Source organism: Patagioenas fasciata, chromosome 3 (genome assembly GCF_037038585.1).
Source record: "Patagioenas fasciata isolate bPatFas1 chromosome 3, bPatFas1.hap1, whole genome shotgun sequence".
Lineage (NCBI taxonomy): Eukaryota > Metazoa > Chordata > Aves > Columbiformes > Columbidae > Patagioenas > Patagioenas fasciata.
The window spans coordinates 65,518,470-65,546,152 of record NC_092522.1 but is presented as its reverse complement, the minus strand read 5'-3'; the positions used below and the strand labels follow the sequence as shown (position 1 = coordinate 65,546,152).

At 41.2% G+C, this 27,683-nt stretch overlaps 2 protein-coding genes across 8 annotated transcripts in view; both read right to left on the bottom strand.

Annotated features, from left to right (window-relative positions):
* Nucleotides 1–22,959, bottom strand: part of MAP7 (microtubule associated protein 7) — a 118,967-nt gene extending 96,008 nt beyond the window's left edge. For 2 of the 7 annotated variants that reach the window (XM_071806503.1, XM_071806507.1), the window contains exon 1: nt 22,814–22,959. In XM_071806503.1, the coding sequence (XP_071662604.1) occupies nt 22,814–22,859 (46 nt within the window). In that variant the 5' untranslated portion in view covers nt 22,860–22,959. Of the gene's footprint in view, nt 1–8,129; nt 8,658–22,813 lie in introns of those variants that run through there. The other 5 variants (XM_071806501.1, XM_071806500.1, XM_071806502.1 and 2 more) reach the window with 5 other exon arrangements.
* A 2,719-nt stretch (nt 22,960–25,678) lies between these two features.
* MAP3K5 (mitogen-activated protein kinase kinase kinase 5) overlaps nt 25,679–27,683 on the bottom strand; it is a 110,993-nt gene continuing 108,988 nt past the window's right edge. Inside the window, 2 exon segments of the mRNA XM_065834522.2 lie at nt 25,679–26,411; nt 27,269–27,345. Coding sequence (XP_065690594.2) covers nt 26,351–26,411; nt 27,269–27,345 — 138 coding nt within the window. The 3' untranslated portion in view covers nt 25,679–26,350.

Sequence of the window (27,683 nt, the reverse complement as noted above, 5' to 3'; positions counted from 1 at the left end):
AGAAGAAAGTTGACTGTGAAAAAACCAAAACAACACAAGATCCATGTGAAGGACTAGGCCAATTAGCAGGCATGACTGGAGATTCAGAGGGCAGTGGTATTAAACAAGAGAAGACTAAAGTGGTATTAAACAAGAGAAAGACTGAAGACCAGACAGCCAGCAACCAAACTACAAATTCAATACATCGAGTCCTTCTGGGACTTCCAGTACCTTGAGTATTTCCCCTGGGTTGTTGAGGTTTTGGGGTAACTCTCAACTCCTAAGAAAACTGACTTGTCACCTCCTCTTGCAAGCTGATTGTAAATCTGGCCTCCAACACACAGTGTTGGAAACCACTTACTGAGATTAAGGACCAATTGTAAATCCACAACTATTAATATAACTTCTACCGGGGAAACTCCTGCTTTCCCTGAAGGCAGCTGTATAGACACTATTACCAGAAAAGGAAAAATGCTTCAGCTAATTAAATTTTTATTCTTAAGTTAAGGACATCAACTGAAAGATTTCTATGGTTTGGATTCTCTACTACTTCCCACCAGTCTCAGCAGATATTATACCTGTGCTTGATTTGCTCAAAATCTTGATTCCAAACCCAGTTTCCACTTGTCGACACCTGCACAGTTAAACTCTAGAAATTAGACATGAACTCAAATCTACAGAAGCATAGCTAATCCCTGAGAAAAACTGTGTTGCCTCTACAGAGCTAAAGGGCAAAACTGGGTTTCAACAAATCTGAAACAACTAGAAGGTAATCTATTTGCCCAGCACTAATAAAAGTGAACAAAAACTTCAATGTACTTTTAATCTGACAGACAATCAGAGAGAGAGAGAATCTTGTACCATCATCCCATTGAAGCTACAGAAGGTTTTATTCTGGTTCAAAACAACTCAACATATCCCCAGCACACACACAAACAGCAGCTACACCTGTGTCAGTACTGACACAGCAGTTCAGCTTTCCACCAGCACAGCCTGACCCAAACCCCTTCTCTCCTTTTAGTACAGGGACACAAATTCTACTTTCTGGAGAACCCTGCATTCAGGTTAAGCTGCTATGACCTGCCTACTGGAACTTTGTTTATTCTGGCCATTATCAGCGAGTCAGTCACTGAGAGGAGAAAGCAAAGCTTGCATTCCAGTGCTTCGCCTCTGAAACTGCTAGTATAAAAAGAAAATTTGAATAATCTCCATGCTATCCCTAGTCATTCCTACCTTGACTAAGCAGTTATACTGTATCTATGCATTCAGATCACTAAGATGGGTTTGAGGACAATTTGGATATCCAATGGTTGTCATAGCCAAACCTATAAATCAATGAGATGGGACTTTTGTGTAGAATTTGGTAAAAGTGATTCCTCTCCTCTGAAAGAGAAAAATATGTTGTCTCAAGCAACAAGATACGAAAGCCTGAGTTTTAGAGTACTCCCTAATTTAATTTCTGATGTTTCATTTGCATTTCTATTTGCTTGTTAAAGATCACCCATAGCCTCCCTCATCTTCCTTACACAAAATCTGACCTACAGACATTAGTATCTGCTCATACCCTGCTTCAACTCAACGCAGGTGAAACTCATGAGTTTCAAGTAGTGCTCACTGCAAAAATAGCACACCATGAGATACACCTTCAGTGAGTGAAGGCAGTTCATTAAAATACTGCAAATTGCATCAATCATTGTGGCATTTGTTCTCCTGCCACATTACTGGTGTGGCCTGAGGCTGAGTAGACTAGGTTAAATAATTCCTTAACACGGCTTAAAAAACACAAATCACTTCTGAAGAGGCTTCTCACAATAAAACAACACTCTCTTGAAATGCTTCCACTTAGAACTTCTAATTCTCCAATACCAGAAAAAAAAGTTCTCCAGCTGTACAGATTGAATTTAAATAAGCAGGAAAGAAATATATATATATATATACATATACATAAAGGACTCTGTGGGCCGCTGAGTAAGCAAAGAATGTACACATGTGAGTTTGTGCAGGAAGAAAAATTACGTACTCCCACTGATTCATCAAGCCCAGTAAAGAGCAGAGTTCCATCATTGCTTGCTCATGGTCAGAAGCAACACTCTAAGCCAATGCTCATAAATTTCTCTGGTGTTTGGTTTGACAAGCAAAAGGTTTTCTCTTAAAAATAAAGCCAGACTTCTAGGTACCTGGATATAAAGGTAACTTGGAAGGAGCGAATGGATGCAGCAGTTTCTGAGCAAGCTTGCAAACAGCAGCAAGAGTGCCAAGACTCTCAACAACATCACAATCACAAAAACATCAGGGGATCTAACTGCAATGTATTTCTTTTAAAAATACGTGCTTAGCTCCAGCCTCATTTATCCACTGCAAAATACTACCCAGGCATGCATAGTATGGTACAGATAGGGCACGGAACTCCCTTTCTTCTTGCTGTCATCTTATTCCAATGGCACATTACTGTATAAACACCTTGACAGAGTATTCTTTTTATATTTTCAGCGAAAAAAACACAAGACCTCAGAGAATGTCAAGATCCTTGGACAGACCTACTGTGCTACATGTTTCTCTCTCTCCCATAAGAATCTACCATAAACCTACATTGCTTCTGTATGTATTTTCCACACAGTTGGAATTGCATAGCCAATTCAAGGTTTTTAAAGCCACTACTTTTACAGTGGTAACAGTGAGTAAGGAAGAAACTCCACTGCTTGCTATCAACCTGTCATGAGTGCCATTTCTTATTATATGGAGCTTTCTTAAGAACTGTCTAAATTAAGCTCTACTTTTTTTGCAACATTGACAAGCATTCTCTCTTGCAAGTACAGTAACCAAATACCACACCCTGTTTTCACATGGACAGCTCTGATGAATACTCTGTTATCGTTTATATCTTCGTTGAAACGACCTTGTTTGCTTACAAAAGTTACTTTGCAAAATTCAATCTTTTCCCTAGTTAGGATTATCCTCAGTTCACATGTCAAGTTAACCTGAATTCCTTTTAACAAATATCTTAAAGACTTAGTTGTATTTTTTTGGGCTTTTGCCATCCACACACTCAATTCAAGTATGCTCCCTGAGCACATGAATAGATCACAAGCTGTTTCCTCCCACAAAAACAGCTAACAAAATACGTGAACACAACCCTCTAGAATCAGCAGTGGAAGCCTCTTCTTATGGAGATGAGCTAGAAGTGTAAGATGATTCTTAGGCAGCATAGATAAACTCTCAGTAATCCCAACAGACACTTTGATGAACAGACTGTGTTACAACACAAGCCAAGTCCTCAGACCTGGGACTTTCACTCTGAAAGCCAGAGAGACTGAGCAAATCAGATTTGCTCCACTGGTCTGCAGACATATTCCCTGCTATCCTCAAGACTTCCAGCACTTCTCTTTGCTTCATTGCAAATAAATTACTTCATGTTAGGATCTCTTTGTCTTTGTTAAAAATAAGTTGTTTTGTGCTACCCAGCACCTACAGCTATGAACTGTGAAATCCTACAAAGGAGATAGGTTTGTAGTAGCTTCCTGAAAAAAAAAAAAAAAAGCCACAACTTCCTTCTGCACCTCCAACAGCTATAAATTAGGTAATTAATACAGGGTTTTGTTGTTGTTGTTTTTTGTTTGTTTTTTTAAGAATGCACATCCCAGATACTTGGAGACCCCTTTTAAAATAAACATCCAGAAAAATCACAGATACTTTTAGACCCTTCTTCTTTTGGCCTTGGCTAGCAGAAAGACAGAGGAAGTATAAAGAAACATAGCAGCACTCACTGGAAGGTGCAGGATAAGAAACCACACTGTCCAGGTTCTCAGCCCTGCCCTTTTATGCAACAAGCATTGTAACGAGACTTGGTACCCTTCCTTCCTTCCACCCACTCTTTCTCTTAACTTTGCCTCAAATGCAGATGGGCAAGATAATGCTAACAACTGCCAAGAAAACCTCCAGTACTTGATTTTGATAAGCCAGTTCACCAGCCTTTAACAGTTGCTCAGTGTTCTGCCCAAAACAAACTGGAGGTCATTCTACTGACCCAGTGGAAGAGCCACCATCCCAGGCAGCTTTGTTGGCTTGCAGTGTGGTGGAGGCCAGAGACCAAGCTGTCATTCTGGATTCAGCCTGAGGCACAGACTCCGCAGTGTGGGATAAGATTACTCTTCCACACCCCATGCAGTACCTGTTTTGTAGGTATACAGTTTCAGTTTCCAGGACTATCAGTTTAATGCCGTTGAAGATGACAAATTCCTTTTTCTTTCCAGTATCTTAAGTCTGTGTTTGAGTACAGACACACAGCAACAAAATAACAACTGAATTAAAAGTTAGCCAATCTGATTTTCCCCAATACATTCAGAACACTGAGATTAAGTACACAAACAGTCATATTAGAAAAATCTCTCTCATCTCTCTGGATGAACAAACCTTACATCTGAAATAAGCATTACACAAAAACATTACCTCCACACAACAGCAACAAAATCTGGTAATCACAAACATTGCTGCCATGCACCAAAGGACTGAAAAAAGCCTTTCTGTTTTCAAGATGACGAAGAATCAGTGCTACTGTTCAGAGACGTAAAGCACATATGTCTAACTTAGTATTAGCAGCAATAATCACTCAGCAGATTAGTTATATTCCCTTGGTAAGTTTTAATGAAGTAGGCAGGTGAAGGATTCTTTTGTTAGGTTAGTTGAGGTTTGTTTTCATTTGTTTGCCGTAAGTCTCATATGGTAGCTATTTCAGTTATTAATTATCCAAATTTATAATCCAGAAATATTAGCATAACTTTTCTGTGCTCTTCAAATGATGATAATGTTGTGTCTCTAAAATTAACAGTCTGAGAAGGTATCCCCCTCTCCCCCAAGAGGAAGGAGAGGAGGCATCACTTACAAATTTAGTAAAATTGACTGAGAGTTAAGACCACATCCAAGGTGCACAAAAATCAATGTATCAGAGCAGGGAAATACTAAAGTGAATTGAATTGCTCGTGCCTGAATGTAAAAAATGGTTGAGGCCAATGTTCACACACACAGGATGGACACCTGTAATTAAACACTAATCTACCTGGACACATCTTTGCAATTTACATAAAGAATGACATTCACACACTATCTTCAGTCACAGAAACAATATTTGTTTTACAACAGAAGCTTTATGGGAACACTGAAGCTGTTGAGTGTGTGGTTTTGAGCCTGTTTTGTCTGGTTTCTCTGTGGATATAGTTGCAGAACTGCTTGTGACTGAAAGTGAAAACAATTCCAGTGCAAAATAAGGTTCTGCAAACTCATACATATTGTAATTGAAGAGTGCAGTACGTATTGAAATTATTGTATAACAAGAGAGGAGAACAGAGGCTGCTAACAAAAGCAAGAAGCAATTCAAAGTGATTTTTTATTGGCACCGTTCTACCACACAACAGCTGGACCTCAAGACCCTGCAATAGTGGCTGCAACACAGGCATGTAACAAAAATGCAGGCCTTATCTCAAAGACAAGAGGAGGAAAGGAAGTTAAAATACTTGGTGAAAAAGCAGTGAGTACAATTCCCGTCAAAGAAAAGGAAGTATCAGGAGCACATGGCTACAAACATCAGAGGGCTTTCATCATCTCCAGATTTAAAAAAATAAAATCGTTGACAAATATTTTAATTTCATTATTTGTTTACATTGGAGGAATAAACTCATTGTCTACCAGACTTCTCAGATGAAAATACAGACACAAACAAGAAATGCTGAGATCAAAATCAGTTCACAGAAAATCTCACAAATGATAATACTTTATGATCCACACAACTATTTGTTTCCCAGATGACAAAAAACACTCTCAAACAAACTCTAATCAAGTCTTAGTGGTCCAAGACAACCTCAACTACCAAAATTAGTATTTTACAACTTGTGATGATATCCAAATATCCTTAATAGAAGAACAAGCTGCTTTATTACTTTGGAGTATGAGACCCATCAAAGGCCTCTTGGTAGAGCTGTACCAAGGACAGGTCCAGCATGATTATAGGATATGCAGATGAAGACGTGTAGCCTGCTTCTCATGAAGATTACACTGACTCAGTATGTGCTAGAGTGGGAAAAAGAAAAAAGAAACATCTCAGCATCTGCAGGAGCTTGCTGAGCAAACAGGACAGGTAAAGAACTAAGACAAAGCAAACACTGTAAAGTAGCAACAGACTTTAAAGACTCAAGGAAGCTGCACATGGGTCCAATCACACACCTTATGTTTCTGCTCAGAGCTGGACTGGACTGACCTCAGTTTGTTACCACGTAGGGAAGGGAGACCACCGCCCTGAGTACATGCATTCTCCATCACCAGACATTCCAGTTCTAACCCATCCAACCCCTGATAATGCATTCAAATGTACAGAAGGGTAAATAACTACATGTATCAGTGTCTAATCGGTGTTCTAGAGACAGTATGAGCCATTTCAAGTATTTAGTAAAAGAAAAACAAATCAGTATACTTCCAAAATATTTTGTACAGCCTCCCATATTATTTGTCACTCAAAGCACTCAAGGTAAGCCACCAAAGTTTTATCTTATTAAAACCATATGCGCTTGTTAGTTTGCTGCCTGTGCTCCTGGCACATTTGTCTACCTACATTTCACAGCAAGAAGAGGAAAAATGAATAATCAAAAAATGGAATCTCAGTTATAACAACAGAAACAAAGGATAAGCACATCTGTATAATTGCTGCAAGTAGGAAACACTAGCTAAGTCAACAAGAACTTTTACCCTGGGAAACGATCAGTGCCACTGAACAAAACCAGGAAAATTATTGATTCTTAGCTCTGTGGGCTGTTGACTCTGGAAGTTAACCAGTGGGTGATAAAGTAACATGCTTCTTAAAACATTAAAAACTCAACCTCACACTAGAGTTTCTATCTCAATTTTATATGGGCAGCTTCAAATATACGGAAGAGCAGGTAACTATGTCCACAATACCCTAATACATTAGGCACGTTCACAGTGACTACCAATGTATATTTTATCACAACGCTCAAATCTGTCAGGCTCTTTACTATTCTGAGTTTAAAAGTACAAGCTGCAAACTAAAAAAAAAAATCTTAAGCTCTGAGTTTGTTTGTAACAGCTACCAGCTTCTTTCCTTCAAGAAAAAGAAAATAACCAGTTAGCTGTAAATTATTCAGCTCTAATAAATATACATACTATAAATTTGCTATTTAAATGCTTGCTAGCCTCTCCTGTTACGTGGTAGAATGGTAACCTCTGAAATTTGAAACACTGTCTTGAGGCTACAAACTACCATTTGTGTTGTAAACAAACAAACAAACCCCCCACCCTCCCTCACCCTGAAGACCAGAAAAAGGAGTGCTCATACAAATTGAATCAACTGATCACAAAAAAAACACCAAGAATAAAAAAATATAATGATCAAACTTAAAATTCTAGTCTCAGTTGTAAGGTGCAAGATCCCTGCCACACCAACAGGATTTAAACACTAGGATCCATGTGGAAAACATTAGTTACATTATATAAGACAGACAGTGGCTACACTTGCTTGACAGACCTCTTATAAAACAATGGCCATCAGCATCCCTCCACCACCAGCACTCACCTACTTTAAATACCATAAATAATTTTCTTTAGCAGTTACAATTTGTTAGGTTTGTTGGTTGGCTGGGGTTTTTTGTTAGACTTCTCAAAGTCAACATATTTGAGCACTATTTTTCTACACTCTCCGAAAAGCGTGCTGCCCCTTATGCACACAAATAGAAGTATCACTAATTTTACACTGTCTTTGGAAAAGCTGTCTTCTGTAACAGGCTGGTATTGCATTCTGTATTCTCCAAGCCCAGAATCACCTTTTTTTGTAGGTATTTATCCAGACAGTGCACAGAAATCAAAGACAACACACATAAATTCACTGATACGTATTTCTGATGCAGGACTCTTATCCCTACCAGAAAAAAAATGTGGTTAATAACTGAAAAGTATTTTTTTCTTCATCTCCAGAACAGATTATTGCATAACAATCCATGCACAGTGCATTTGTGGGTGCCAATATGCACTGCCAAACTGCACCAGTCACTTACAGACTCTCTAAGGCACACAGAAGAGCTAATAACATGTACCTCCTGTGCAGTGTATTCCACACACAGCCCTGATTGCCCTGCAGAACCACAACATACCTTTCAGTATTTTGGAATTGCCATTCTTTTGCTGCTCATCCTCTTCGTTAATGGTGAATAAACCCAGAGGATTTGGCCTGGCACTTTTCTTCAGTCTCTCTTGTCGGAGGGCATTAACTGCACCAGGCATGTTGCAGTTGTCTGTTGCTTATTAAAAAAGAAAAAGTAAGAAACTGCAGCCCTTGCTTAGCTGCTAGCTGCAACACCGGCTGTTCATTTGGGCACCTGTAATAGATCCTCTATGGATAATCAGTATGCAAACAGCTGACAAATACTAATATCCAGTCGGCAGCAAAAGGTTTGCAGTCTTTCCCCACCTTCAAGAAAAGCCCTAATTAAAGGCACATTGGTTTGGATGGTGCTCGTCGCTGTCTTAACCTGTTCAATCAGATCCCAGCCCACAGCTTCGGGTTCCTTGCTGCAGCACCTTTTCCCCCGCAGCTCTCTTCCAGCTACAGCACACTAAAATATTCAGCACGTAACACAAGAGAAGGAAAATATGATACGCCGCCGTTAACAGTTACCCTGACAACACTGACACATCCTAATCAAAGAGGGTCTTATGAGCGTTGTCTCCTCAGCTGCAGCAGGCCAGGCTTGGGAACGCGGCACTCCCGCACGCTTGCGGGGAGCTGGGAGCACCTCGGCAGCCAGGGCTGCGCCTTCCTCCTGGCAGGGCGGCGGGAGGATGGGGCTCTGCTTGCACAAGCAGATGAGCACTGAGCGAAAAGAAGCCTGGAAGGCTGCAGGCACAAACCCGCCTTTTGCCAGCTGCTCTATTTATTTGTGGTTAGAAATTTTAGCTTAATCTAAACCAAAATAATGAGGATGAGTCTTCTTCCATATATGCATGTGTTGGGTGTCCCTCACCCCCCCACCCCTTAACCTTCCTATGCAGTGCATACCTTTTGCATTAGGAATGCATACACCCACAATTACAGGCAGGTGTTGGGACATTCTTTTCCGCATGTGAAAACTCAAAAATCAGGATTTCTAGCTTGTACAGACACATAAGACAACAAAAGGTCTTTCGGAGTGAATATTCTGTACTGCACCATCAGTTTTACAGCACCAACCATTAACATTCGCTTTGCAAAATGAACAGAATACAAATAACCTGGGTGGCTTTAATTAGTTGGATTCCCTTCATATGCTGGCTTTCTGGATTTTCTTTAGCTGTTTGTGACAGAGCATTTGCTTATAGGATTTGCAATCTGCATGTTCCATCCTTCACAGCTCCAGAAACCACTATGCAACATGCTGGATGTTTTACCCGCGAGATCTTAATTTTCATCCACTTCTAGCTCTCTAAATCAATGTGCGATCACCATTTCAAAATGCTGCTGAAGAAAAACTGCAAGCTAGAACATCTGTGATGTTAAAACTACAGGATTTTCCCGTCAGATTTAAGAGAAACTCGATGTAATGTGATCAGCTGCCACAAGATGGCACATACGTTAGTTGACAAATCTGGAGGTGCCTCATATTGAAAATGCAAAATTATACAGACATATATGATCATCTCAACAGCATGGGTAACAATACTCAAGAAGAAGGGTCAGAGTTTATGACAGTCAACACATTATATGTATCACAATGGTCTGGGATGCTCTTTACAGAGGAATCCTGGATCATGCTCAGCTGGCAGGACAACTCTATTCTCACACACCTCAGGCTAATCAGCCAGGAGCCCAGTGGATGGAGAAAAACACAGCACCACCTGAAGGCCCAGCTGGACCATTCTTCCTTCTCCAGCATGGGCAGAAAGCACTCAACCAAAACAGAAGTATTCAGCAGGAGAGCAGCAGTTCCGAATAAAGCCCACAGCCTGCATTCACAAGGTAACTCCTCCTGGCTACATCCTGCTGCTTGGCTACACCCTGGACTTTCTGGGCATACACGGAAACTATACATGATGACATCTGTCTACAGTTAAAGACACTTTGTACTAAAGGGTGTGGAGAAAGAAAAAAAAAAAAAAAAACAACACAACCACAACACAGAAAAAACAAAACCTGTAACAGAAACCATTCTTTAGCTCAACAGTTTGCCTCCTGTGGTTTATAAAAGCTACTACTTTGTCCTATAAGAAAAACAGCTCCATTCCTCAAATCCTATACACTTAGTACCTACCACAAATACTACATGACAGTACACAGCAACAAAAAGAGGACAGTAGTTAGTACCATGAGTACTTTTCACATATGCCGAAGACTTGCCAACAGAACAAAAGTAACAGAAAACAACACTTACATGTCAACTTAGTTAACTATCAGTCCACTCCCTTTCACTGTTTTAAGTCACTAAGGATTCCTGTCACTTTCAAACATTCTGTTCAATCAATCACCTTTAGTTGCTAAACTACTTAAATAGGCATTTTACACATATAAGAACTATTTAATACACAAAAAACCACCAGACCAGAGGCACTTTCAAGCTTACAGGTATCATAACTATTTCAGCATCTCCATTTTCCTATTATATGAGGAGTCATGGAGAACAGCCACAGGATTGAGAATGCCTTCCTTGATCCCTGCAGGATCCCCTGCACCCATAACAGTGACTTGCTCTGAATACAAAACATAGCAATGACTAAGTTTGATACTTCAGGGACTTCTGAAGATGGATTTGGGCTATGACAAACAGGCAACTGAGACATTGGTATGTATTTCTTCCTGATGACTTGCTAATTCAGACGTGAACTCTGACGGAGGAAAAGATCAACAGCACATTCAGCTTGTGCAGCCTGATTTTATTTCAAGGCCCCTGTGGTTAAAAACTATGCCAGCCAAAAACATGTTTCCAAATGCCTAATAAAATGACAGCATAGCCACCTGCTATGTATTACAAATAAAAGACACCTATTACAATGGCAGATACCACATAACTTCAGGTACTTGGTTATTTGTAAAAAAGCCTTCCTAATAACACTGTTAAGCATGCATTAAAAGATACCAATGCTGCATAAACCATTCATTGGTTTAGGGCAGAAAAAGAAATTCCTGAGGTATTCCTAGCAGGAAAGCTTTGCTATTTCAGCCTTGTCTCAGCTACGTGGGAGCATCTATATAAAAACTGGGATGAAAGCAACATTTCCTTGAGGGAATGAAGTGGTGGATAATTTTAGTAGCAAGGCTGTTAAATTATTTTAAAAAGATCACCATTTGCTTACACAGCCTCTATTAGTCTTTTTCCCCCTCTAACCATTAGTCATACAGTATACCAGTAAAATCACAGCTGGGCTCTTACTGATGCAGTGAGACTCTCTCAAGAGATGGAATGAGCGCAACTGTGTATCTTGAGGGCACTGGATAATTTTTGGGTTTTCCTTTCTGCAACACTTTCAAACTCATCAGTCAAACCACTACACTTAAACACACCCACTTCCACCCACTGTCTTCTACAGGTATAATTACCTGCGCAATACATTACCTGATATGCAACAGTCTGAAGCAGCAGCTAGAACAAAGGCTCTTAGGATAATTATATTGTGATCTGGGAAATGTAAATATTTATAACAATGTGCTAATTGATGTTTCTGCTTTAACATCAGGTATTAAAGTTTGATATCTCTACCTATGAAAGAAAAAGCAGGTTGAAGCCAGTCACCATGACACCTACGTGCAGTCTGCTATGGGTAACCTGATAATTTTCAATGGCTGAACTCTAGATTTGCTATCTTCTTTCATTCACAGGGCTGTTTCAGTCCCTGTAAACTATCCAAACACTACAGGAAGCTCATTACTGTAATTTAGAGTATAATGAGTTGTTCATGATAAGTTCATGTTCTGCAGCCACTGCCTTGTGAAACACACTGCCAGTCTGAACTTACTGAGGTGAACCTTTTTGCTCTTTCATAGGGGGAGGGAAGGCAAAAGACAGCATTCAACACAAGTTAGCTAACTAACAGAAATGAAAAACCTTGTGAAGACAAGACAATTTGTATCTTTCACAAGAGCTTGCAGGTTGTGATAACTGGGACTGGGTATGTTTTCAAGAAAAAAAGCACTTGATATATCACTAACTGCAAACCATCTTGTATCATTTGGCACATCTGATTACATTACAGAAAATCAAGCCAACTGAATGCATGGTCATATACTATTACAGAAGGGGCAAAAGAAATTAATAGACAAAATGCCTATGAAAAGCCCTGCAAACAGAAACAATTGTAAGACATTGCTGAATCACAATATGCAGATTTTTTCATCCCACTGCATAAGACACCCATTGTATGTTCATCAAGCTACATTTTATAGGAATTCCATGTCTTTCTCCTGCTATTTTCTTAGGATAAGAGCAGTTAAAATACTGGTTTAAAAGAGTGTTATACCTAAGGAGCAAGCAACCAAGAAGTCAGGGTTTGATGGGGAAGCCTCCCCTCTGATCCCTCCCCCAGAAAAACACACCAGAAAGAAAAAAAATGGCACCCAACCCTTCAACACTTCCAGGTCTAATAAGCTCTCAGTTTTAACACACACAAACATGTACTCTCTGCCATTATTGTGAAATCCAGGTATGATCATCCATTGATTAGACAACCAGTTAATCTCCTGCCTTCAAGCTCCCCTTCCTTTCCACTGCCAGACAGAGGGATTAAAAAAAAAAAAAAAAAAAGAAGTTCCAGGCACTGATGCATCAAGCCAGTTTCAAAAGCCAGGACAGCCTGCTCACTACTGCTTTACTTCTGACATTTAAGCCCTCTGAAGCCTGAGGCAAGTTACAAGCTCTAGCCTCAGTTTCGCCAGTTATAAGATGAAATAAAACATTCAGGAAAAAAAAAAAAAACCTTCTGAAAGAAATCATGGATTCTTATAAAATACTTTTCTTTTTTAAAATATTTTAGATGACATTACTGTTATGAGAGCTACCCAGCAACTACTGAACTACTGAAACAAAGAGAAGTTTGGATTGTGAAAACCACAAGCTGAACAGAGAAGTCACACACATGCTCTAGCACTTTAAAAGCATTAGCCACAATCCTTTCCTTATTCAGTTCTTCAGTTTTATGCAAAGCTGCTAACAGCAGAAGATAATTTCCTTGTAGAATACCACTCCCACCCCTCAAAAAAACAAACACACACACAACCACCACAAAGAAAACCCCACAAACTAAAAAAAAAAAAAAAACACCCACAAAAACCCAACGATCAAACATCCCAGCTACCAAAAAAAGTCACAAACCTGAGACATGTCTGGGTGTGACAAGTACACTCAACCCTTTGACCAGACCAGCGGTGGTTTGGTACAGGCTCCAGAGGAGGCAAAGGCCTGAGCTGTAGCCAGGCCACAAACTCCTCCAGCTCACCCACAAAGGTGCAGAGTGGGCACCACTGCTTATGAGCTTGGAACACCAATCACACAAGAGATGTATGAATAGTGGGTGAATTTTCCAAGACTCACTTATCAGGGAACAAAGAAAATTGTGGGTACAAAGAGTCTCATGCACACCTTTCCTGCCACATATGATTTGACTATGACTTCGTTCCATAAACATGACAGCCTAATTGAGTCTTGGAGCTCTCCCTGCTCAGCAGTGCAGCTGCACTGCCATGATCTCCCCTTGAGCTAGGACACCTCTCAAGGCTGCTCCTCGGGACAGAAAGACCCTCTCCTTTTACCAACAGCAGATCTTTAGCAAGTGACCGGTATTGTGTATAACCCCATAGCATAGTGTCTTTGAGTTTGCCTTGGTAACTCTTGATTGCATGCTGAACTGATACTAATGAAACATAACTCAAGGGGTGAGTTTTCCCTGCCCTTTGCATCTCAGGTCTCCACGTGAAACGTTCTGACTCAAAGCTAACTTAATATTCTTCTGTATATTTCCTCCATGCAGTAATTAATAAGGTGAACCTTGCCATCAAACTTGTTGAACCTTGTCAAACCACTTAACTTTGTTAAATTCCATCAAATTCATTGAACTGTGTCAAATTATTATTTTACCACAATAAAACATATTGCTGCTTCTCTCTTTTAAGTGAAGTGTATTCCACTCATCTGCAACAATGTGTCACAGTATTTGTAAAGCAAAATAAACACTGTTATAATTCTTCTCCTGGATGCTGCTCTAAGGCCTTTTAACATGAAAGCTTCCTCTCAATTTAAGTGTGTTTTATATTAAGAATTAGATTAAGTCAATATATTATTTTAACATATGCTCCTTTCCAGATTGCCAATATTTCATTAAGTTATTTCTGATTTTCTTAGTACTGAGAGGTTTGGGTCAAGGTAAGTATCCTTCTTATATTGCAGCATTAAGAAAGGATATGACATTTTGCATTTAGAGACATTTTCCCAGCATGAAACAATAACATTCCATTGGGAACTGGGTTCCATATGTTTCTTGGGAAGAAAGATCAGGAAAATCGAGGTATTGTTAAAAGCTCCCATCCTGTTCTGTGAAAACAGTACATCAAAAAATTTCAGTGTACCTACCTATCAAAGCACTCAATCATATTTCGTACAGAATTTTCAACATTAATCATCTATGTCAAGAGCTTTTTCTTTTAAGAACTCATTTAAAAACGCATAATATAGACAGCACTACACCATAGAATATCTCAAGTTGCAAGGGACCAATAAGCATCAAGTCCAGCTCCCTACTCCTCACAGAATAATACTGGAATGTATGGATACTAACTGAACTCCAAGCCAAATCTCTCAGTAATTCCCTTCAGGAGACTCATCTCTTTGCATTTACTTTCCATTTCCCTAAGCTTTCAATCAGGTCAAAAGAACCAAGAAAGCAGGCAGGGCCTTTTTTTTTTTCCACTTCATGAGAGAGGATATTTACTCAGCATCAAAAGACTGGAATCTAGGACAGAGTGAAATAGCCTTTAAAAGGCAGACAAGACTTCTCTTCCTCCCTAGTAAAAAAAAGGAGAGAGAAGCATGAAGTTGGAAATAGCCACTTACACCCACAAAAAAAATACTTGCTTCCACAAAGCCAACCACGATCTGAAAACTCACACACCTGATTTTGTTTCCACTGCTGGTCTTATATTCTCTCCTGCTTCCACCTCTTTTTATCAAAAAAGGACAAAATAACCTCACCTTTACAGAGGTTCCTAAGTCTTCAAAGACATCTCTAAGGCCTCACTTTTATATACATAATCATAAAGGACTGGCAGGTTATTTTTACAGCAGTACATCAATTTTTTTAAGCGACTTCAGTATTCAGTTCATAAACATATAAGAATTAATTTATTCTTTCCACCTTCTTGGAAGGAAAAGGCCCCTTGAATTAATCAGTAAGATTGAATATAAAATGCTAGAGAATAGGAAGGGAAACTTTCATCTTTTTGACTTACGAGAATCCTGCTGTCAAGAGTATAGATGCACTCTAAATAGCTTTAAATAAGCAATTAGGCAACTCACTTCTAAAAGTCAAGGCCATAAAACCATGGTAGTTTCTTGAACTTATTCTTCATTCCTCCATCAAATTAGGTGTTTCAATTCAAGAAAGAACAGAACTGTGCAGTCTTTCTAAGCAAACATCCACTTAAATATGTGGTGGGGAAACAGAGGGGAGCAATAGTGGATTATTAAGGTTCTTCAGAAAGCAAACTTCGAAAGGTAGGTTCAGCTCTTTTCTCTCCTGAAGTCTGAACAAACATCTTTATTCTGGTTTCATATCTCAGTATCTCCCTTTCCAATATATTGAATTCAGAATTATTATCCCTAGCTCCCTAAGAGACAATGAATTTCAAATAAGCTAGGTCTGGAAACAAAAAACAGACCTCAGGTCTTTATTTTCCTATCAGCCATCCTGACTACACTGGTGCCTTTAGTTTGCCCATCTGCTTATGGGCCCCATCATATATGTGCTGCAAAGAGTGCATATTCTAGACAACACTTTGAGCACTGGAACAGGCTGTCCAGGGAGGTTGTGGAGTCTCCTTCCCTGGAGACATTCAAAACCCACCTGGACATGTTCCTGTGTGACCTCACCTAGGCGTTCCTGCTCCAGCAGGGGGATTGGACTAGATGACCTTTTGAGGTCCCTCCCAGTCCCAAACATACTGTGATACTGTGACTGTGATACTGTGACCTCCTCTCAGTTTCAGCTGTCCCTGACATGCGCAGTACCACACACTGGTCCAACAGATGTTAAGAGCTCCTCAGAGTGATTAGACAGAAGGTAAGCTTTAACTATTTTCCCTTCTGTCAATTTAAACCGAACTTGTTTGAATTCCCACACACAGGAAAATCAAGGAGAAGGCTGGAAGCCCTGCCCTGTTCTGACTCAGACTCACTCATCAGAGTAAAAGACACGTGAATATGGAGGTAAGAGTCTCATCATCTGCAAACACTTTGAACACATACACACCAATCAAACAATCAAATACAAGACGTACATGAACAAGTCTTGTTACTTGTTTTAAATTAAATAGATTTGCATAATATGACTAATAAAAATTGCACAATATGTACCATGATGAATAAAAACATATTAGATCATTCTTAGCCAACATTTTTTATTTATATATAACAACAATATTTGATCAGGTCCTCTAGAACATGCCATGCAACTTCATCCAATGCTCAGTTAAAAAAGGAAAGACAGCAAGAAATGGGGACTTCACAGGGCAGAAGGAAACAGAGCAATTCAGCTGAAGGGTGCTAATTACCCTACTAATTAACAGCCTAGGCAGTGTTGTCACTGTTTCTGCCTGTAAAAAGAGCTTATTTTTGAAATACCTAGTTTGTATACATGTCAAGAGAACGAAGCACTTGTAATGCTCTCAAAATTAAGAGCACTTACATACATATTAAGCTTTTTGGTAGATTTAACTGTACTTCAGAAAAAAGGCACTAAGCTTTTTCATAGAAACATGAATATACTTCAAAGCAAAGGCAATATACTAAGACCAAATTAAAATTTTCTCTGTTGTACTAGTGACAGTATCCAATGAATGTAATCCTGTGAAATACTTTGTGCTGCATTCATTATCAGTGCTCTCCTGACATCTTACTTCCCAATGCATTTCTTAGAAGGTGACCAAGAAGTCTGGACTTTTGGATTCCATTAACTTTGAGGAAAAACACTTTATAGTATCAAACACAGACACAAGAAATACTTTGAGACATCAGTACTTAATTTCTTCCCTCCATATACTAGTCTGTCGTGGTTTAACTCCAGCCAGCAACTAAGCACCACACAACCACTCACTCACTCTTCCCCCAGTGGGGTGGGGGAAAGAATCAGAAGAGTAAAAGTGAGAAAACTCATGGGCTGAGATAAAGGCAGTTTGACAGGTAAAGCAAAATCCATGCACACAAGCAAGCAAAACGAGGGATTCATTCACTACTTCCCATGGGCAGGCAGGTGTTCAGCCACCTCCGGGCAAGCTGGGCTCCATCACGTGTAACAGTTACTTGGGAAGACAAACACCATCACTCCAAACATTCCCCATTCCTTTTTCTTCCCCGCAAATATATGCTGAGCATGACATACGATATGGAATATCCCTTTGGCCAGTTTGGGCCAGCTGCCCTTGCTGTGTCCTCTCCCAGCTTCTTGTGTGTCCCCAGCCATCTCGTTGGAGAGTTCTTGACCTAGTATAAACATTGTTTGGCAACAACCGAAAAAATCAGTTTATTATCAACTTTCTTTTAACACTAAATCCAAAACACAGCACTATACCAGTTTCTAGGAAGAAAATTAACTCTATCCCAGGACAAGTCTCACAGTCACTATCATTCTGGAACATAACTCATGTCATCACTTACATCTCTGAAGAAGCTCGAAGTCAACAGGAGTCAGGGTTATTAATGCCATCTATCTGAATAGTGTGGCAACCTATCCCCTGTATGTCATCTTCATAGACAATTTAGGGTCATTTTCCTTGAACTCTGACAGATCTCCTAGGATACATACATTAAAGATTTTTCTCCAAGGCCACAAAGTATATAAATACACCTTCTACTTAATTAAAGCAAAGACTGATTTTAATGAAAGCAAATATGCCAGGACTCCAGAATTAATACTGAGGAACAGTCACAGAATTAATACTGAGCCAGTTTAACAAATGCACCATCTTCTCATAGTATTTTTCACCTTAAGCATGTATATACACCTGTAGCCTATTCTGCCACAGTTCCTAGCAGGCCACTGCATCTAACCTAAGTCACATACAGGGGTGTCCTCTTCCAGGGGGAAAGGTGATTGTACAACGGCAAGTTACCACAACATTAGCAGCACCCTGTGGCTTGTACTGTGGGTCCAGACTTAGGCACATTTTTTCAAGTGGAAAAGGTGATACATTGTTGCAAAATTGCACACTGTTTACATAATTGAGGCAATTATTACAGTGATCATATTTAATACCACAAATAATTTTCAGCTGTAAAGTATTAAACTTGTCTATCTATGATAGTAACAAACCAGCCATAATACAAATAAAATGGTAACTATCTCAGGTTATTGTAAATTTACAATTTTTACAGTCTGAAATAGCACATATGAAAGAACATACATTTTCAATATTGAGCCCAAGTAAAAAGACAATAGATACTATTTCAGCTAGATTAATAGAAGCACTTTTCCTGCAGAGGAAGCAGCACATGAACCAGCAGCATTTAACAGGCCTGATTTTTCATGAACTCAGGAAGTGTTTTTGTTGCAGTGTTTCGTTTGGGGTTTTCTGTTTGTATTTATTTTTATTTTTATGTGATTTAATTGTTGTTAGTTTTGTGTTCACTAGATTATTTTTCCTTCCCACTTTTTTTTTTTTTTCTTTTTTTAAACACTACCAGTGTTGGGAGTAGGTGGGTGGAGAAAAACAGCCTGACTCACATTACACAATATGCATATAAAATGGCTTGTTCCAATTTTTACAGTGTGTAATCCTTGTACAAACATTACTTGACCAATGAAAGACACCAAGAGACAGCAATTTAGCAGCTTCTTAAAGCTGGGGGATGGCTTCTGTAAGGGTATCAACACTCTCATTCACACTTTCAAATTTATATTTAGTTGTAGCATTTTCATTCTACAAGCTACTGATAAATCAGAGTCTCTGCCTTCAGAGCTAAAGTACCAATTCAGGAAATTGATAACGTAAAAGCAATTAGGTAACTGTAAGGTTTGGTACGAAGGTTCGAAGTTTTAACAGGTTTCAATGAGAGAGGGGTGGCAACAGAAGAATTACAGACCCTCAATTCAATTTACATATTAAAAGATAGGAAATACTCTCAATAGGGCTAACGTTTGAATAATTACGGATGGAAATGACAGTACCCTAACAACATACAGACTTCCAACACTTTCAGCCGTTTGTGAGCGCACACCATTCACGGCAGCGGAACTCGCCGCTTCCCGTCACCGTTACCTCATGACGCCCCGCTCTCCGACAGCCGAGGTTGAAGTAGCAGCGCGGAGCAGCTGCCGGGGCGCCGGTACCTCCCGGCCCGTTCTCCGCACCGGTGGCCGCGCTCAGGCTGCGCGGCGACGGCGGCGCCCGCTGGCGAATCGACCGCGCGGCAACCCCCCCCGCCCCTTTCCCGCCCTCCCCATCAAAAACACCAGCACCGCCGGGAAGGAGCCGTGGCGAGCCGGGCAGCGCTTTCAGCTGCCGCTTACGGTGTTCCTTCCGTATCATCGGGTTTTTCACCAAATCGCATCTATTTGTTAAAAAAAAAAAAAAAAATCGATAACGCAATAGGCTAAAACTAGCTTTGCTTTATTCTCAGATGGAGAAAATACCAGGATAAACAAGTGATAGTTGAAAAGTCCCACTAGCTGCTACAGGGACAACATCTCAGTGTTCGTCTTTAACAGGCCAATTAGCACTGACATCAAAGTGTAGGCTTGCTTTGCTGCAAAAAGAACCAGAATATTAAACTCACTTAAAAGAAAACGCTATTTAGAAGAGTATGGAAAAAAAAAAAAATCATTACTTTATAGTTTTCTTGCACCGACCCCAGCACGTTGCTCTCTCTGGTCTCCCAGCACCCGAGCAAGTTGTTAACCGCACAGAGAGCAGGCCGAGGTGGCTCAGAGCGCACACCGGAGAGGCATTCCCGTGTTTGTGGGGGGATAGCCATCAAACAAGGTGCCTTAGAAGCTTCTCTGCTTGGCATTCCCCACAAGAGGGCCCCTCATCTCGGGAATCACTGAAAAGCTTTTGAGCACTGTGAGATGATCAAATAGTTATGATTTAAAATATTAACTGGCATAAGTTAGAGTACCCCCTTAGCACTGTACTCATTTTGCCATCTGTGCATTTATGAATGGTAGAGTAAAAAACCCTCACCGGGATAATTAAAGGCATTCACCTGAAGAGAGTTAGTTAAGTGCAGCAGACCGCCTGCCTAACAATAACACTTGTACAAGGTTCTCACAGTGCTGTTAAAGCTTTATCCAGCATCAGCTCTGAAAATCCATGTATCTAGCCACAGGAGGGAAAAAAAGATACCAAACACATACCACAACACCAGCAGAGCTATTCAGCTATCTGTTTTGGTTTTTTAAACAGCAGCAGTAAGTCAACCAGTAGGTAATTTCACCAAACCAGGACAGGAGGTTGACCTTCCTGAGGAGCTGGATCCAGACACGTGCATTGGGCTTGCAGAGCAGCCCGCAGCCGGAGCCATCCGCACAGCCCTCGCTGGGCACATGCATCTGCTCACTCACGGACAGATCAGACAGTCACAGAGCAGCTCCCTGACATGCTACAAGGGTGTTCCTGTTTGTGAACAGCCTGGAAAGCAGTCCCTGTGATAACTTCGAGACCTGAAAGAACCTCAACAGAAAACAAACAGCTTCGCAGAAGTTGTTTAACTATGGCATTTCACACATGAGGAAGTTTTGAATGAACTTTGACAACACAAACCCTTTTAAACTCAAAATACTCAACAATTCATGTCAGGAGATCCACCTCATGTCTACAAATATGTCCTAACGAGTAAAAGCTCAACACAATCAGATGAAATGAAACAACAATGCAAACTCAGAATACATCTTTAGCAAGGAAGTCCTTTCAAAACCACTACATATGTAAAATACATGTCATCTTGCAGCTCATCTCCAGTTTCTCAGTGATTAAAAACGCTAAAAAAAAGAGAGCACATCAACAAGGTAAGAGAAAACTTGGAAAGAGTTTGTCAAATGTGACAACCAGTTATTACTGTGGACAATGAAGTCAGTGTGGCTGCAAACTCTAAAACATGTAAGATAACAAACACACATCCTTTCTGCAGCTGAAATTCAGAGCGATGGCTGGAAGTGATTTGTAAAAAACGATTTCTGAACAAAAATACTATGCTTCTAACTTTAATAAAAAAGGACAACATTTGGATTGGTCTGCCCACAGTTGCTGCTTGTGACTGCATGCCCACATTATATAAAATATGTATTAAAAATATTATACTGTGGAAACACAGTTAATCACCCAACAGCCATATGGCCTATTCATATGTTGTTTTGATGAAAAACCTCACTCTGATTTAGAGATAAACTTGGATGCATGTTAAAGAAGTGAAGGACTGGCGAAGGGTAAGTGGAATTGTACTGTAGAAAGAAAAAAGAAAAAAAGAGGAAAAAAAAGGAGAAGACTGAAAACTAGTCAGACCTCATAGTCCAGAAAGCAGCATTCCCGGTGAACATACCAGAAAGGCAACCCCTCCACCGCCTGCAAAAGCAAACAGCATCTGTGCCTACAACAGTGATACAGCGGTCGATCTGCTTGCGTAAGCCAAAAATCTCCTCCCTACACCCTCCTCGCCCTTAGGACAAAATAAAAGGGTTTCAAAATGCACTTGCAGTGTACATCCCTCCCTAGAGGAGATGTAAAGTCACCTCCCTGCCTTCCCCATAGTGATTCGCTTATAGAAGCCCATTGCTTACACGCTTTTAAGGGAACGCCAAAACCCCGGGCTCCCGCACACTGCCCTCCTGCGGGGCGCAGGCCCGGACCTCGCTTCGAGAGCCGCCTCCGTCACCAGGTACCTGAACCCCACCGAGACATCCCTTCTCCCTGGCAGGGGCTCACGTCGGCCCCGTTAGCTGGATGCTGCAGGCACTCGCCCCAACTGCAACTCGCAGCGACCTCAAGTCCCGCTGCCCCGCACACCTCGGGCTCTTGCATCGCGGCCCGGCGGCCGCCTCCGCTGGCCCCTTCGGTACCGGCCAGCCCGGGCCTCCCCCGCGCGGCTCCGCACCCCCGCGTTATCTCCGTCGCGGTGAAGGCACCGCGCAGCGCACCGAGCCCCAAACGCTGCAGAGATCAGAACAACAAACGGTGCCCCGAGCACGACAACGCACACCCGCCAACATCCCTCTGCAGGGCCGGGGAGTCTCGCCGTGACTGCGGGGCGCGGGCCGGACGCACCGCCCCCACAGACACGGCACGGCTCTGCCCGCCGCCCGGGCCGGGCCGCAGCGTCCCTTCGTGGGGCTGCCCCTACGGCCGACTCGGGGCCAAGTCTGCAGGCGGCGGTTCGCGATAGGAGACCCCCGGGGGAAGGAAGGAAAGCACCATCACAGCCCGGCGCGCTGCAGGCACGGGCAGCCGCGGGGCGGCCCCGCACCTGTTGCGGGAGGAGGCCGCCGCCGGGCCCCGCTGCGCTCCCTCCCCTCACGGCCGCCCATAGCCGGCCGGATACGCAGGGCGACCCGCAGCCACCGAACCGAACCGCGCCGTTCTCCCGCAGCAGCCCGAGCGCCGGCAACAACTCACCTGCGGGGCGCCGGCACCCGCCGCTTCTGCCCGCGGCCTCCGCCATGTCTCCTCCTCGCCGAGCGGCTGCTCCGCCCCGCGGATCCGCGGCTCCGGGCAGGTGAGAGCGCCACGTCCCCCCCTCCCCCTCCTCCCCCGCCGGCAGCAGCGGGATCTGCCTGGGAGCAGGTGAGGGCGGGACCAGCGCTCACATCGCCCGTGGGCGTGGTGGGAGCCACCCCCCACAGGAGGGAGCCCCCACCCCCCCCCGCGGCGGTTTTAAAGCGGCAGGGAGGGGGCGGGCGGTGGGCAACATGCCCGCACAGCTGGCCCCCTCGGCAGCTATGGCCCCAGGTGTTCTTGGTGGGTTTTTTTGCCCCTCAGAGTTACTCCCGCCGCATCTGCACAGCTCATTAGGTACCAGCAGGGAGAGAAACAAGTTTTTGGGGATGATTAAATTCCCCGCCAGTGTCCCGACAGCAGGTGGGAGGTGCGGCGGCCACCTAATAAGCCCCGGCAGCTGTGCTGCATCCTTTGGGAGAGAACGGTAGCGCTGTAGCGTCGTTTTTAGGGCATATGCTTTTAAACTGCCAGCTGCCTTGCAAAGCCTTGCTTCCAAAAAATGGCTCTGTCAAAGTATCAGTCCTTTCTGTAAAGGTACATGGTCTTGTTACCTTTCTCATGAGTTTGCCTAAACTTACCCTAAGCTACTTTCTGGAGACCATAGGAGTATTTCTCTCTTAAAAGTGTTCTAGATCTGGATTAAAACACAATTTCATTTTGCATCTGCTTGCACATAGTACCAGTCAGCAAAACTACAGCTAAAACAGGGTGAATGAATTGGTAACTTGTGGTATGCACCTGTGTCACACCTGTAGGCAAGCAGATGGAGAGGTGCAGCTCCCTTAGGCTGGTGTACTGGACACAGCAAACTTCCACCCCTGTGCAGAACATCCTCCTTTTGCAAACAGTTAAATTCAGGGCACAAGACCTTTTTCCAGGGGAAGGGGGGGACAAATGTTTTGTTGCACCTGGAGCCATCTATGCTCTAAAACAGAAGGAGCTGTGCCTTGGGTGTTTTGTGGGTAGGAGAGTGTGTGCATGCTACAAGAACAGCCTAGGCTCTATGCTGAAAGGTGCAAGACACTCCAAAAGCAGCACTGCCTTGGTCAAGCTTTCACTCTGTGTTGTGCCTGGCTGTCTTAACAGAGGTGGAAAAGGTGTCTCCCAGTCAGGCTGAGCTCTGGATTACAACAGCACTAGTCAAGGAGCAAGAAACTACCCAAATTCAAAGGAAACGGAAAGTTCTATAGCCAAAAGGTTGCCCTTGGTAAAATCCTGCACTAAAACATAACATGTCCTTACAACATAATCTCAAATCCCTCACTTGGGGTGCAGCATATTCAGGGAGCCAGGCTGAGTCTGACCTGTAAAATGCACTGTCTCAAAATGTTTCTTCACATTCCGTCCAAGAATACAAAAAGTAATGCGCCTGGCACCATCTATACAAAGTAGCTCGAAGCAAGGATATTACATAAGCTTTTGTGCACAGATGGATAAGCTGTACTGTTGAGGCCACATTCAGACAAGTTCATGCTCTCCAAAGTAGCAAAAGCATACATGGCCCAGCCTGGGCACATATCAGACTATATCTAGTCTTACAGCAGGGAACACAGAACCGGCTAGCCATGAACTACAGGAATTAATTCCCAGCTGGTTCCAGGCTCGGTCTCACAGAGACATTAAAATGATTCCTCAATCACACTCCCTTCTGTTACACATAGTTGGAATTACTGAGCACCCTGAGTCACAGCTAATAGAGAACACACTGCATGTTTTCAAAGCATCAACACACAAAGAAAGCAACGCAATTACATTCTGGTCTATTCACGCTGCATGAAATCGGAGGTTTTCAAACTGTAGCCATGGACTGATACAGGATCATGTTTCACACAAAAAAAATCAAATCAGGGGAGGTCATTGTCCTAGGGTCATTTTTTCAGGGGTAGAGATTTTCAGTTGCTTCAGGTTTCACAAGTCAAACTCTACTACTGTTTTCTCCAGTGCTTAAGACTACCTTAAAATTGTACTGGTTTGTGCTGTAATAGCTACTGTTCAACAATTTCTGCTGCTATGTTTCTCCTGAAATGTAGTTGTGTCTTTGGAATGAGTTGAACCTCTCTCTAGCTCAAATATCAGTGGAACCATCTTCAGAGTAATAATAATAATAATAATAAAAAAAAATCTATTTTATCCTCTGTTCTTTGTTTAGCCTATCTTTTTTATACAGAATTGTTTGGTTTTAGTCAGCAAAAATTACTACATACATGTTAGGACAACATGTCTATGTTTAGAAAAAAATATTTAATTTTCTTCGAAAATACTTGCTAGACCTGAAAAATTCAGGGCATAAGCTGTTCATGGATTACCACAGCTTATGAAGAAAGAAGCAACATCTTGTCCAGGCAAGTCTTACTCACAGTGGAATTTTTTACAGCTACCCCATAAGAATCTGATGATACCCAGTGCTAGAATGCTGGAGTGCCAGTGAGAGTGGAACATCCACCATCTTTTCTCATTATATGTGAGAAAAGACATATTGCATAAACAAAAGCAGAAGAAAACAACAGTTCAGTGTGTGGAGGCAGGACACTCATTTCTCAAGTTGAGCACCCAGAGAAGAATTTTGTTTAGCCCTGGATTGTCAGTTCAGGAATTAGACTGAACAGGAACACCAAGAAAATATTCAATGCTATTATCAAACTCAAAGCACAGTAACATATGTCAGAAAGGTCCCTTGATATTCAGCATTATTTTTTTTTTTATTCCAATATTTTCCAGTTGTACACCTTGATTATTTTACAAGTCCAAAAATATAGGAAAAGGTAAGTCTTAGGTTCTTTTTATTTTCAACTGTGTATTTCAGAGATAGCTTTAGAACAAGCTAACATTACTGTGGTTCAGGTGTATGCAACTGGTACAGTTCAGTAGTACATAAACAACTCTAAAACAAATGCACCATAGAACTTAAATTACCAAAAAATAAACAATATTAAACTATGTAGGGTAGGAGGTAAAAGCAATTACCTTTAGGTCTTGCACACTAAAAGAAAAATATCTAATTATGATTGAAATTATGAAGGTCTACTACAGAGTATTGAGTTACACTACAAAGAAAAAGAAACTTCAGAAGTTGTTGTCACATTTTGGTTTTGTTCCAGTGATACACAGTCACATGAAATCTTACATCAGTTTTTTATGGAATTAACATCTGGTTATTTTAACTACAATATTTTATGAGTTTAATGGGTTCTGGTGTTGTGGTTTTTTTTTTAATTTTTGAAAAATGTAAAAATATTTAAGAGTAAAATAATGTTGCAGGTTGTTTACAGATTCCTTATGGATTATAGGAGTAAAAGCAGTCAGGAAACTGCAGTGTTTTTAACATCGGTAAACAAATACTGGATTAAAGTGCAACAGTCCTTTTGACAGCACACCTGCTCCGTGCTGAAAGGAAATCTTTTCCCCTCTGCAGAGAAGTGAAGAAAAATTTCAGTGTCAGGTGTGTTTCTCTCTAAAGTCAGTGATGGCCTTCCAGAGCGTGCAGAGCATTCCTCCTCTGTAAAGAAAAAAAAAAAGAAAAAAAAAAAAAATCAGAAAGATGCTCAGGTACAAAGACAGTCTCTAGCCTAAAAACATTGCAATTTAGCTGTCTTCTGATTTTATTGCTCTGCTTTTGACCAATGAAATTCAGTGGGAAGGCTGATCAAAGGTGAAATTCAACATGCAATACTCAAATAGAGAACAGAGTCCTTTTCTGATTACAGTACAGGGCAATCTTTCCACTTCTCGGATGCCTGCTTTCTGGAATTCAGACCTCTGGTCCAAAGGACCTGCATAACCCACAGCAGACTTCCAACGTTATGAAAAATGCCAATTATGAAAAAAAGATCTTACCACCTACCATACTTATTTAGAATTCTTATTTAGGTATTTATTTTTAAACCGACTAGACACACACACAGTGTTTCTTAACTTCTACTGTTTTTACTTAAGCTTGGTTCAGCTGTGACCCACATACACAGCATGATTAGATGAAATCTAGTGTTAGTTGCAGTCTATGAGTAGTATTTCTGAAGTTTGATAATGACAATAGCAAAATTTTCTGTATCTTATCTCTACCTTTTTAAATAAAAGCAAGGCTCTAATGGAATATCCAGTGTCTCCAACTGTAAAGTAGAAGCTTTACTTTAACATTTTCTCTTTGTTTTCCTTGAATAGAAAAGCTTGTTTTAAAATTTAAACAGTATGACCTGTTTATCAGGAATGCATCCATATACAAAGACATACTGGACAGTGTTACTTATTTTAAATTAATACAGCACAATCCAATAAACAGAGTCTTAGTATCAGTTATTTGGTCTTGTAATAAAACACATTCCTGGTTCAGCACTTAATTTAGCTGTGAAGTGTTACCTCAGCCTCAAACATTTCAGATCATCTCGTGTAACATAGCAGAGAACATCCATTAATGTATAGTCTTCAGCCAAGAACTACAAAAAGAAGTTTAAATGAACATTTTGTTAGCAACATAATCGTACTTCCCAAGTTTTACGTACCATCTGCTCTTAAAAATACAAGTTTAAGTTTAGAATAAACCTAAAATTGAGCCAAAATGTGGTAGGTGTAACAAATTAATCCACATTATTTCTTTTATATCGTATATTCCACACTGGCATACAAGGCACAACTTTAAAGGTGTAATGCTTTTACAGCTACTCAAAACTTCTGTCAACTGGCATTTCTGTTGTTATCACTGATACCTCACAGTTACAGACTTTAATGAACACGAATTAGAGCATAATTAATGCCACATTTCACCCAGAGGAAA